The sequence below is a fragment of the Durio zibethinus genome, chromosome 14 (assembly GCF_047325235.1).
Source record: "Durio zibethinus cultivar Kanyao isolate XHJ-2024 chromosome 14, ASM4732523v1, whole genome shotgun sequence".
Lineage (NCBI taxonomy): Eukaryota > Viridiplantae > Streptophyta > Magnoliopsida > Malvales > Malvaceae > Durio > Durio zibethinus.
In genome coordinates this window covers 12,390,717-12,404,345 of record NC_143175.1, presented here as the reverse complement: position 1 = coordinate 12,404,345, position 13,629 = coordinate 12,390,717, and the positions used below count along the sequence as shown (strand labels likewise).

The window sequence follows — 13,629 nt, the reverse complement described above, 5'->3', positions numbered from 1 at the left end:
ACGTAAATTATATCATAATAATTTTTATATTTTATTTATATTAAATAACAAACAAAAAAAATATAAATTATAACATAATAATATTTATATTTTACATATTGATAAACATGAAATAAACAAAGACAACTTGACATACCAAATGGGAAAAATGGCCACTGGCCATGTTCTCTCCATAAATCCATGTATGAGTAAATCCAGATCCGGCTGACATGTAATTAGTATATCTCTGTTCATGTCTTCACTCTTCATTTTGTAATGATGTCAGAAGGTCATAGTTTGCTTCTGATTCCGGCCTTTTATTCAAGTTGCTTTTTTATTTTTTCTTTGATTAGCCAAGAGATTGGGTATCTTTCTTTTTATTTTTTTCTTTTCAACATCAAACAAGTTTGACAGAGTACATCCATTACCCAATATATCCAAGCTGACAGGGCAATACTCGCAAACGACCCCAACTTGACAACTAATCCAACTGCCATATTTCACAAGGAAACCCATAGAAATAATACTAGTATGTTTATTAAAAGCTTCCTTCCTGGTACAAACGTCAAGGTGCAAATGATCAAGTTCAAATCAAGAAATTGCGGCTTTACTCGTATCAGCTACAAATTCACAAACTCGGAATGGCTACAGTTTTAGGTCGTCACAAACCATAAGTACTGAAATTTATTTTTCAACACAAAAAAATAAAGTTGCAGGTCAAAATGATGAGTCTCACAGCCTCCACCTCTCCCAAAAATTGGGAGGAAAAGAGAAAGAAAATCATAGGCACAAAACAGAAACTGCTGTCAAGGCCAACCATTTAGTTTCAACCAAGGGTAAATCCTTAATTTCCTGACAGAGGTAAGGAGATAAGCACAAACATTTAATTGTCTGCTCTGACACAATTGAACCCTTCCATCGTAAAATTGGGAGTAGCAAGGTTCATGAAGACACTCCGTATGGGAGCAGTGCAGCAGCCACAATTCTACCTTCCTCATTCAGTATGTTGTAAGTAGATGAAGCATTTCTCTGCAACAGGAGAAAACAAAATATTGAGCCCGAAGATTGTGCTCAAAGTCAGTTCCTCTTGGTGCTTTCTAATTTCACATTTGGCTATAAACAAGTATAAAATCACTTCCATCAATGACAAACAGCATTTATGCACATGCATTTATCAAGACAGAATCTAGATAGATTATCTTAGAAGAGAAACCAAACACAAAATACAAGCATAAATATGTATATGGCTTTTTAATGGAAGAACGTAAAAGAGCTCTTGATGCTTAAATTACACGCACTGAAAGTGGAGAAGTGATTGAGAAACTGGTGCTGAAATTTAGTCTCTTGACCTCCATAAACAGAAGAAAATAAGAAAGCAAGCTCTAAGCCTTCTTTCTTATGAAAAAGCCTAAAATTTGATGCCTCAAGGTTTAGGTTAGTAATTTAATTAGGATCTTCCAATCATAATCAGAAACCTTCAAACTCAAGTATGTAAGTGTTGGCAATTGATTGACCAGGAGAGCGGAGGAGGTCTAACCTCTGCCATGTAAATGATATTCAAGCAAATATAACCATAAAATGCCAAGACTACTAAGCTGTCAAACTCTAATAGCAACTATAATACTGCAATGAAAATGATAATACCGAGTCTAGGGCTTCCAACTTCATGCCAGTAGATCGGATGAAGTGCCTGAGTTCAGGATCTACTGGTTCAATGAGCCTTCCACAGCCAAGAATCAAGATTTCTGAGAGAGAGAGAGAGAAATGCTCCATGAGAACCAAAAATAGGAGAAAACAAAACAGAGAAACATACAGCACAAACAAGCTTAATTTCTATGTCTAGCTGCATTTGAAAATTTTTCTCAGCTTTTGTTTGTTCTCCAGAAATTGCACACTGCATAGCCACATGTGACACTAATGGAACACTAAAAACGCAGGCAAAATGCTGCAAGATCCATGTCCTCAAGACAAAAATGATATCAGGAAATAGCCAAAAAAATGGCAAAAGGAATTAACCATAACATAATGATGTCATGGATGATAACTCATAAATAAAAGGCTGAAAAAGTCTGATAAATTTGAAAAATCAACTCTCAATTTAACAGTTAAGATATCAGCCAATCTAACAACAAAAGACAGGTGCCCAACAATAGGCTAAATGCCATGTGCGTACATCTTTGCATTTAAATTTCTATTTTAATATCAGAGTGAAATGCCTAAACTCTAATGCCTTGCTTGGTAGAAATGATGGAAAGGGGTGAGGATGGAAAACTTTTTAATCCAATGGTTAAAATTCATAACTACTTTCCTACTTTGTAGCTTACCCATTAGATTAAAAAGTTTTCATCCTCACCCCTTTCCCTGCTTCCTACCAAGCAAAGCCTAAATGGCATAAAACATGAATTAGGTCAACAAGATGATTAAGCCCATGGGATGCATCATTGAAATTCTTTATTAGGCATCAAGTTTCATCTTCATGTAGATATCGTTTGAGGTCTCACCTGGAATAGGTCGTATGATTTGGAAGATAGATAAGCTGCACAAAGAACAATAAAAATGAAATGTGAGATAGAGGTGCCTTAAAGTTGCAATATTTCATTGTTCTAGGCGACTAGCCACCTGAAGCTTACGCATATGAAGACATGGGACTAATCCATTTTGATTAGGGGACATAAAAGATGAAGCTTTTGAAGAAAAAGTATTATCTTAATCCATATTAGGAAAAATGATAAACACCTGGGAATAGGTAAAGTGAACAGAAGTAGTAATTCACCAATGGATAGTATAACAGGCATAGTTTGGTTTAGATTAAGAAAGCATAGCAGAAAAGCATTGAAGTACATGAAGGAAGTAAATACCTTTCGGAAGTTATTTCAGAAAACTTATGGGGGCCCCAAGAAGTGAGCAAATTTCCCACACAAAGCAAGCTGCCTTCATACGTGACCCCATTCACGGTGAATCCTGTGTCAGTATATCTGCCAACATATCATCAAAGCAAATAAAAGAAAAGGGAGGGAAAACCCAGATAAAAATTAAGGTCAGTGTTGGAGAAAAGAAATTGGATTTGATCTTAGGTAATAAAAATAAGAAGAAGAAATACCCCTGGAAACGAAGCTGGTCTTCAGGGACATTATTGATGAGATTGATCTGATCGTAGAGAGAGAAAGCGCGTCTAAGGGATGGCAAGACTTGAGCTTGAGTCCGCGTTGAAGAGAGTGAGTCCTTCCTCAAGTTTCTGATCAGCTTTGGTAGTGTTTCTAATGCTCTTCCTCTGGCGGCCATCTCCCCTGGTACATTCCTCTTCCTCTTCCAAGGCTATCGACTTCTTTTTAGTTACTTGCTGCCCCATTGCAACGAAGGCAACGACGGCGTTTTGGCTTTTTGTTACTAATAGCCTTTTTGTTACAATTATTAGTCCATACAATAAATTTTAGGTCAAACTTTGCTGACTATCCCGTTACTTTTGTCAAATTGTGGAATTAATCCTTTCGCCTTAATATATTTAAATCGGATCCTCATACATCAATTAATTGTCAAATTTAATCAAATTATTAATGTTTCAAAATTTTTTTATTGAATTGACGATATGGCATTTTATTTTTTTAATATAACATTTTTACTTACGTGACAATTAATTTTATTGATTTATCAATATTTTAATATTGACGTGATAAATTTTTTACCACATCAATATTTTTTTTCAAACCAATTTTTTTCAAATTATATGATTCGTTCTTATTCTTTCATCAAAATATAAAATTAGTCATTATACCTTAATATGTTCAAATTGAATCACTATACATTAATTAATTATCAAATTTAAGGTTGATATAAGATAAGCACAAAATAAATTTTGTGCAAATGGGTTGGGTTGTGACTAAATCAGCATGGGTTACACCAGACCTTCCTTTCAAAATGATGCCATAAAAACAAAAAAATTAATTTTTTTTTATTTTTCATCTCTTCTTTCCCGTTTTCTCTCTTCTTTTTCTTTACAAGTCCCATTGAAAAATTCAGTAAACCCAATTTCAATTGGGATTTCTAAAATTCAATAATTGAAATTTTCAATGGCCGTTAAAAAATTTATTTCAAAAATCCAAAAGTCACTAATACCTAGAAATTGATCATCGATATCACTATATTTTCTTGTTGATTACTTCTATTGTTGATTGTGCATATATTTTGCTTGGTTTGATGATTCAGGGTTTTTTTATCTAGCTTCTGTGTTTTTATCATTTTTTTAAAGTTTTTTTCTTGTTTTGTTATTTTCTATCTTTTTTAATTTTTTTTATATTTTAAACATATTGAAAATAAAAATTAAAAGAAATGAAAATCAAAATAAATGAATAAAATAAGGATAAAGAAAAGAAAATGAATAATCTGATTAATATTAGACTTAAAATCTAATTAGAGATTAAAACCTAATTTACCAAATTAAAGTCCAATTAATAATTCAAACGTCCAAGAAAATTTATCTAGATATGAAAAAAATCATGATTAAGGAAAAAAAATCTGATTCGATTACAATCCGATCCATTTGTATTGAATAGGATTTTTTTGTGCTTATCTTATGTCTAAACCTAAATTTGATAATTAATTAAAATATAAGGATCCAATTTGTACACATTAAAGTAAAGGGACTAATTGCACATTTTGATGAAAGTATAGGGATAAATCATACAATTTGAAAAAATTACCTTATAAAAAATGTTGATGTAGAAAAAATTTTGCCATGTCATCATAAAAAAATTTGACACGGCTACAAAGTCAATGCTCACGTAAACAAAAAAATATCATGTTAAAAAAGTCAAATGACATATCAGTAATTTTAACAAAAAAAAAGTTTAAATCATTAACAATTTAATTAAATTCAAGAATTAATTGATATATAAAAATCTAACTTGAACATACTATGGTAGATGAACTAATTCTACTATTTGATAAAAGTAAATGGATGAACAAATACAATTTAACCTACATTTTATAGATAGTTCGGAGAGATTTAGGGTGTTGTGGCAATCATTTCTTTTCTTAAATTTTTTTTATTTTTTGTTATTTTTTAAAAGTTAATAGCACACATAATCCTTAAACTTTAGACTAGATTTTATATTAGTCCCTAAATTTTGAAAAATTTTAATTAAATTTTTAATTACCAAAACGTGTGTTAATGTGATTCCTCCATCTATTAAACCAACTAAATTAATAATAAATCTTACATGATATGACACATATTCTTCTAAACTTTTATTAAGTAAAATTTTTTAATATCCACTAAACAAATAAAAAAAAGACACTTTCGCAATATCCACTGGAGAACATTAGTGTTTGTCAACTGAAAAAAATAAACAAATATAAAAGAAAACGCTTTCAAAAACTTTTCCTTTTTCACTTTTTATCATTAAATTTCTTTTTTGCCTAAAATTGAAGAAAATAGTACCAAAATCCCTAAAAAATGGAGGAATCCTCGAGAATGATCGATGTGGAAAAGCTGATATCCTATAGCAACAATCTAGTGAAGTTATTAAAAGATAAAAAGGGACATTAACAACTTAGCGCATTGTTTCCAGTGCTTGAACGATCTCCACTCGTACTACGATTATGATTCCAAAGAGGTTCATTGATTGCTTTAATGTCTTTTTCTTTTTCTACGTGTTTATTTTTTGGATAAATTAAAAAAATAATAATCCAATAAGAAAGTAAAGAAAAATCTTTTTCCTTTAAAAAAATACAGAATATGAAGAAAAGATCAAATCTTGCAAGAAAAATATAGAATAGGCAAAGTCTAAAGTTGCTGATGGCACTTAAATGGAGTATTTGTAGAAGGAATTGCAAGAAGAATTTGAGAAAGAATGTGAACCTGAGGAGGAACTTGGATATATTTTTGTCAGAGTTTTCTTTTGATTTTTTTAAGGTTTTGGTTTTATGATATTTGATTTATTTATTTATTTATTTAAATCTCTTTTTATAAGAACACGGCTATTAGCAATGAGATAAGTGAAATGAAGCGCCAAAGGCTTTCTATTTAAGAGCAAAAACAAATGTTGAGGAAATTTAAGTAAGATAAGCTTAAAGAACGATAAGTATATGAACTCAAATTTGTGAAGCAAATGATGCTTGGTCATTTTTATATTTTCAAAATTCGATGTTTATGTCCTGTATTGAAAATGAGGGAAACTTAGCATAAATGTGTCTCTTGGACAAATAAGGGAAAATTTTTGTCTTGAATTTTTAAACTTCAGTTTCCATGTACATACTCATTGTCCAAGCGATTACTTTCCATTCTGAATGGAGTTAATAGAGGTTGTTTGAAATGACATCAATAGTATCATGGGATTTGTCAACAAATTCTGTTTTGAGGAACTTGGATTTTTTGCTATGTTCAATAATGTTTTCTTATCCAAAACTAAGAAACTATGCCTTCCCAAGTTTATCTTTTGCTGAGTTGATGTCTAGTATATAAAAATGTGTTATTTCTCTCTATAAATTAGACTTACAATCCAATTTTTAACATTTGAAAATGAAGCATTATACTTTTATCTTGCAAGAGGAAGCTTTCGATGTATTTTTCTATAACTAGTATCATTCCAAACTTAGAAGACCAATCCAAAATCTCAGGCCCTATCTTACTAATAAATATTATTTTCCCCATCATCTTTTATCTATTAGGTTTTTATCATATTCAAAGTTGTTTTTGTGTTGTATTGTATGAATTCTTCTTGATTCAAATTTGTCACAATTCTAGTAGATAAAGATAAAAAGGTGGTAGAGAAGTTTGAATTTGACCTAACAAAGAAGACTGCATTTGATGCTTGTGATAGCATATGAAAGATGATAAATTCTCAATAAGGCATTAGACATATTTTCTTTCAGTTGAAATCTATAATGAAATATGTAATTTTATGCGCTTTTAATGCCTTTATCCAAGCATTTTTTGTTCTGAAACTTTTGATCCTATTAGGTCATAGATAATTTTAATTCTTAAAGACCCATTCTTACTGTTACTAATGTGTATTTCGATGCTTAAAAAATGCATTAGTTTAGAGAGAGATGTTTTTTTGTTGATAATGATTCAAATTTTTGTCAATCTGGAACCAACAGATGAAACTCATTTATAGTCTTTTTTTTTTATTTTTCAACTTTAAACTTGAGAAGAGACAAGAGTATCAAATAAAAGGATAACAATTGCTTTTGTTCCAAGTGCAAAATGAAGATTACATCATCAATTTGCAAAAAAGAGTTCATCATGATAACCATATGGATATAATATGATAGTAGTCCAATGATCTAGCCACATTCCTTCCTATATAAATGATGTAAAAGTCAAGATTAAATGGTTTATCCTACTACTACATGAATTTGTGCAAGTTTTATTTTCCTCCACTACAACAATAAAGTCTCTGCTTAATTTGGGATTTCCTTTCCTAAGTCCACGTAGCAGCAAGAGACATTGAGCTTTTCTCACCAGTTGCTTCTGTAGAATGTGACATGCAAGCCTTTGTCAGAGCTTTGTCTTTGTAAGCATTGTAGACATATATAGGTTATAAAATTTTTGTATCTCTACACCTAAAATATTTAGAGTGTCAAGTAGAGAAACAAATGTGTATAATGAGGAATAAACAGATGAAGGACTAATATCATCAAAAGCTTAATTGATTATTCATTGCCACCCAAGGAAAGTATAAATGTTTTGGATGAAGATCATTAGTTTTAGTAAATTTTCATTTGATGTCAGTAGAAAAACCAATAGATTATGTGACTAAGGGCTAGTTGATTTATATGAATTTAAGCACTCTTTGATAATTAAGTTTTATTTCTTTAAAACTTTAATAAAGTTGAAATCTAATATGCAAAAAGAAAAAATGATAATGATGATGTCTAATTCAACATACCACTATCATGTTCAATATGTGACTCAGTGGATAATAGCCTTTGAACAAAATCAAAGGTGAAGCATGCATGTCACCACGAATAAGAAATTACAAAGGTCCAACCCAAAGAGTAGAGCATCTTTATTCTTTGTTTGGACTTTAAAAAAAGTTATGTGTATTTATCCAACCTCATTTAACCATAAGCATTAATTATTAAGAAAAAACAGTAAACTTTAATTAAAAACCCGATTAAGCATGCAAAACCCTAATGTATTATTTTCTAAGGAAAAAAAATGAATGGATTTGTTTTTATATAAGCACCAAACAAAACAACATTAGCTTTTATTTTTTTGAATAGGCTATTTGAACTTAATTATCGTAATATTAAGATTTTCTTTTTTAAATAATGCTTTGAGTTTCAAAATTGGAATATAGATTTGGTTAACTGCAATTTTCATTCATTGTGAGTTGTATTTTAGATCTTGTTAACAAAATAAGATTAAAATATTCTTTTCATTCGTTATGAGTTATATTTCCACTTGTATCTTTTCATTTGCAATAACTTCTATATAACATTAGTTGTTATTTGGCTTTAGACTTGTGAGATTTTGTCAATGGTTTATGCAAGAATGAGCATATTTAAAGTGTATGTAAATTCAAAATGACAAACAAATGGTTTAGAAGTAAAGTGTATATTATTTATTCTGTAAATTTTTGTCGTTTACAAGGCAGACACAAGATCTTAAAATAATAAAGCCCTAAAACATAAAATAATCCCTAAATTAAACTAGGCTTATAAAAAAATCAAACAAGAATAAAAAACAAATCAAACAATTCCAAAACACGAAAAACCTTAAAAAAATTCCTGAATTAAACAGGAATAATAAACAACCCTAATCATAAACAACGCAAAATGATTAAAAATTATAAATAAACAAAAAAAAAAAACTAATCACAAACAATGTCTCTATCTTCCTCTCTTAACCTCCAACTCATGATATTCTTTTTTTAACCCCAAAACTATGCAATCCCCCTTTGGCTGATCCCTTCATTGACAAATAGTCCCCCTTGGTCGATCCTCTCTTACAAGGCAGGTAAAATCTTTTCACTTCATAAGGTTCCCTCGTTCTTGCACGCATTTTTCTCTTTCATATAGTTTCACAGACTCTTTTCTTTTTCACAGTAAAACTTACTATTTTTTTAGTCTTTTTTAGTTTTTGTCTGGTTAAAGTCTTTTTTTTTTTAGTTTTCTGCCTTTTCTCTTTTATGATTTGCTTAAAAACCATAAAAAAATTCCACATAATCTATTCAAACAACAAAAAAATTTCACGTAATAAAAGTTTGAAAGATTATGTGTCATGCTATGTAGGATTTACCACCAATTTTAACAGTCTAGCAAATGAAAAAACCACATTAACATAAGTTTTAATTAATAACTCAATTAAAACTTTTAAAAGTTTAGAGACCAATACAAAATATGACCTAAAGTTTAAGGACTACGCATGTTATTAACTCTTTTTTTAAATATTTTTTTTTCATTTCTTTATTTTTTTGTTTTTTACCTCATTTAAATAGATAAAAATTTGTAAGGAAATAAATAAATGAAAGTACAGATGATAAAACAATTGTATTCAATTGGTTGCAATTTAGTTTGATCCAATAAATGCATTTTTTTTTAAATTTTGAAATAAGCTTTTAAAATTTTTAAATCAAAGTTAGGTTAAAGTCATTTTGATTTTTTGAATATATAAATATAAAATTTATTATTTATTTAATTTTATATTGATATCTGTAGAATAAAAATTGAAATATTTCTTGCAACATTAGGGAATCCACACTATACAAATTTTTTTTTTCTCTTTTGCTTTTTTTTTTAATTTTTTCATATTTTAAAATCTTTTAATAAAATAAACTTTTGTGAAAAAATCTAGTAAAAGTATTACATGGTACCTCAATTTGGGTTTTTTTCATTTCACATTTTTTGTTTTTATTTTTTAAATTAGATAAATTTTACAACAAAAAGAGCTAGTAGATAGAGATGCCATAACATATTGTATTCAACTAGTTTTGATAATTTAAACTTTTTATTATTTTTTTAAAATTTTTTGTTTTTAAATTAGATCAACTTTGTAGAAAAAACAAAATGAGGTGTCATATGTCATCCTAATTTTTTCCTTTTATTTTTTTAATTAGATAAATTTTGTAACAAAGAATATAATAGATTAAGATGATAAAACAATTCATATCCAACAGATTTTGAATTGATCTAATCCAATAGAGGGATAAGTTTTTTTTTTAATTAGGATTAAGTTGAGGTGATTAGAATTTTTTAAAATGAAACAATGTGGGGTTGACAAAGGGTTAATATTTTTTGTCTCAACTTATCTCGATATATATATATTATCATCTATTATAAAAATTCATCTATATCAAACCATTTAATGTCTTTTTTTTTCTTTTTATAGCCAGATTCAATTCAAATTTTACATGTATAAAAAAACCAACAATTAAAAAGATGGACGAAATAAGTTGATAAGCTAAAAAAAAGTTGATGGAACATAAAAAAGTGACAAAACAATGAGAGCATGGAAGGTAGTAGAAAGTTGGTGTATTTACGTTGGATTCAATTTTTTTATTTTTTTTCTTTTTCTTTTAATTTTTTATTATATTCATTTTTTTTTGTCTTTTTTATTCAATTATTTGCCTTTATACCCACGTGATTTCTTCTATCTATACGTAAAAAAAAAATCATTAATTTAAAAATAAAGGCTAAAAAGAAAGCTAGGTGGCTGATTTTGAAAAAAAAAATTATGAAGAGTGGGTAGGTGAAATATCCTTCATTCTTTGATTAAAAAATGAAAGAATAGAAGATGGGGTAAAAGATATATCGTTCCATTCTTATTTCTTTTTCATACTCTTTTTCTTTTCATTTCTTCTTTTTTTTTTTTTCAAAATTGACCTAAACACACTAATTTAACTTGCTTTTTCAATGAACAAAGTTATTGTAGTCAAAAATACTGTCACCAGTTGCATATTCTCCTAATGAATAATAAAGAAATGTGGATGAATTTTTTTAAGTTTCATTATTGTGAAATTTTGTTTTAATTTTTGCAACATTTTTTCTTTGATTCCAAGGTTATTTTTTCTATGTCTTTGCTTCTTTATTGTTTTTAACAATTTTTTTTTTATTTTGCCTTTATATTTTTTTCATATTTTTATTAATAATTTTTAAAATAACTTTAGCTAATTCTACATTTTTTATGATTCATGATTTGAAGATTGATTTAACTAAAACTAATCATTGCATGGAATGATTGGGTTTGGTTTGTTAAAAAATAACTTGCATTTTATTGGTTTGTTAAATCAAAATGGGGTGAATTGGTTGATTATGAAATTTTGCAATTTAATATCCAATTAACACAAAATTTATAAATCAATATTTCTAAATAAATAAACATAACAAATATGAACACAATACCAATCTTGAAAGTAAAGAGATAGAGATAGAGAATCAAACATCGAAATTTATAGAGGTTTCGCCTTTTCTTTAGACATTTACATCCTCTCTCTTAGCTTCATTTGCCAAAGAGTCCAATCCATTATGTGTTAAATATTATAATCTAACTCTTCAAAGCTCTATACAATCAACAACATAATCTCTTAAAAGGTTATCCTTTCCCTAAAGCTTACAATCTTACAATATAAATTTTAAAAGTGTTTTACAAACTCAAAGAATCTAAGGTTGGGTGTTTGCTAATTTGAAGTATAAATCAATATTAGAGAGAAATTAATACGAGATGAATTTTTTGTACTTTTTACATAATAAATGCTCTTTAATGCTTAGAGAAGATGGTAGATGAAAACAATAAGTTTTTCTTGGCTCTTAATAGCTTGTAATGTGGTGAGAGACCTTTTTTCATATGTAGAGAGTGGAAGATAGCCGTTGGTTGCATTAAAAGTTTGGAGCCTATGCAAATCAACAAAAAAAAAAGATCGTTTAAACCTGTCAAGGCCAAGTCGATCAATCTTGTAAAGGAAGGAATCAATTGGTTATGGCTTTACAAGCCAAATCATAAGCGTGAAAAGCTAGACCCGATCAATCCATAAGTTTACTTGAACTCCAATTTTGACATTTTCAAAATGAAATTTGCTTTTGTTTGAAAAAAGATCATTGGCTTTTACAGGGTATCAATTGATACAATAAAACCATATACCCGATCAATTGGGTAATCTTACCCGATTGATCTTATAAACCAACCAATCAATTGGTTTTTGTTGTTTTGAAATATTAAAGCATTCTATTTAAAAGTGGATCGATCCATTAAGCTAGGAGATCAATTGGGTCTATAAAGAGATCGATCATTTTAGTACAAATTTGCACAAATTCGTTTTTAAAGCATAGAGAATGATTGTTTTTGTTTCAAAATAATTTTAACTAAATAAAAAGCTAGAAAATCATTCAAATCAATTACAAAGCAATTTATTTTAATTTAATCAAATATTTTGTTTTTGTCATTTCAAAATCATCATTAACTCAAAGCTAACAATCTCTCCCTTTTTGATATGACAAAAACCAAAATGTTAAATTTGCTTTGAAAAGATTTTTCTTTTGAAAAATAAACTCCCTCTAAATATAAGCAAAATTAAATAACATAAAGAGCCATTTTTTATAAAGCTTCCAAAAACAAGAATTCATCACATTGTTTGCAACATTAGTTCATCAATATATTAAGAACATTTTTAGGCATAATCAAGACAAATATCCACTAAAGCACAAGCCTAATTTTCTCTCTAAATTCACAAACTCAAAAACAAATTTTCAAGCATATAAGCACATAATTTTTCTCTTTTTTTTTTTTTTCATAGCAAAACAAAGCCAAAATACCAAGATCAATTTCCATAATAAACTCAAAGCAACAATACCTCATAGTTCAAACCAATACCATATATGCCATAATTAACCAAATGACAATATGTTACAATTTAACACAATATGAATCAATCAACAATCGAATCTAATATCACAAGTCAAGGCAACACATCTCATCCCAAATTAATCATAAATCAAAACAATATAAGCATAATACTTAGAAATGATCTCATAAAACATCCATGTCATAGATATGAAAATACAAATTGCAAATTGTAAATTGCAAATTGTCAACATTATAATAAAGTTTGTCAAAAAATAAGATTAAAAGCTAAAAGAGTTCAAAATAAGATTAAAAACTAAAAGAATTTAAAATTTAGGAAAAATAGTTTAGGCTTGGCATCATATGGTTGGCATCAAAGTGATCAAAAGGGCAAATGATAGGGTGAAAATCGTTGCTCCATTACAGTCCTCATTTGACGAACTTTTCCAACAAACTTATTTTGTATGAGCTCCACATTCTCAAGCTTATTATTCATATCACCCATCAATGAGTGCAAATTGTTCATTTGAGTCAAGAGAATTTGCAAAACACCTTAAGTGTCAAATCTTAGACTTAAAAGGCCTTTTTGAGGGATATATTGTACATTATGCTTGACTTCTTGTTCTTGCCTTTGTTCATCCCTAATTTCATTTTTTTTCACCCACAAACCATCATTATTCTGAATATAACCCATGCTATATAATATATGAATTTTATGAATGCTGCATAGATCATTAAATAGGTATTCCATATCACCTCTTATATTTATGCTCAACTTCTTCAAAGGATTACTTATAGCTATCCCATATAGACCAATGTAATATTTTTATTTTGTACCACCCTCATCATGTCATTAAAGATAAAATATA

At 28.5% G+C, this 13,629-nt stretch overlaps 1 protein-coding gene and 1 pseudogene across 1 annotated transcript; one reads left to right on the top strand and one right to left on the bottom strand.

Annotated features, from left to right (window-relative positions):
• Positions 1-496: 496 nt before the first annotated feature.
• Positions 497-3,308, bottom strand: LOC111293958 (NADH dehydrogenase ubiquinone 1 alpha subcomplex assembly factor-like protein (DUF498/DUF598)). Its single transcript, XM_022887041.2, has 5 exons — positions 3,080-3,308; positions 2,838-2,954; positions 2,481-2,515; positions 1,624-1,724; positions 497-1,008 (listed from the first exon to the last, which is right to left on the bottom strand). The coding sequence occupies exons 1-5, from the start codon at positions 3,259-3,261 to the stop codon at positions 922-924; spliced, it is 522 nt and encodes a 173-aa protein (XP_022742776.2). The 5' UTR covers positions 3,262-3,308; the 3' UTR covers positions 497-921.
• A 2,123-nt stretch (positions 3,309-5,431) lies between these two features.
• Positions 5,432-6,825, top strand: LOC149515052 (kinetochore protein SPC24 homolog; annotated as a pseudogene).
• The last annotated feature ends 6,804 nt before the right edge of the window (positions 6,826-13,629 follow it).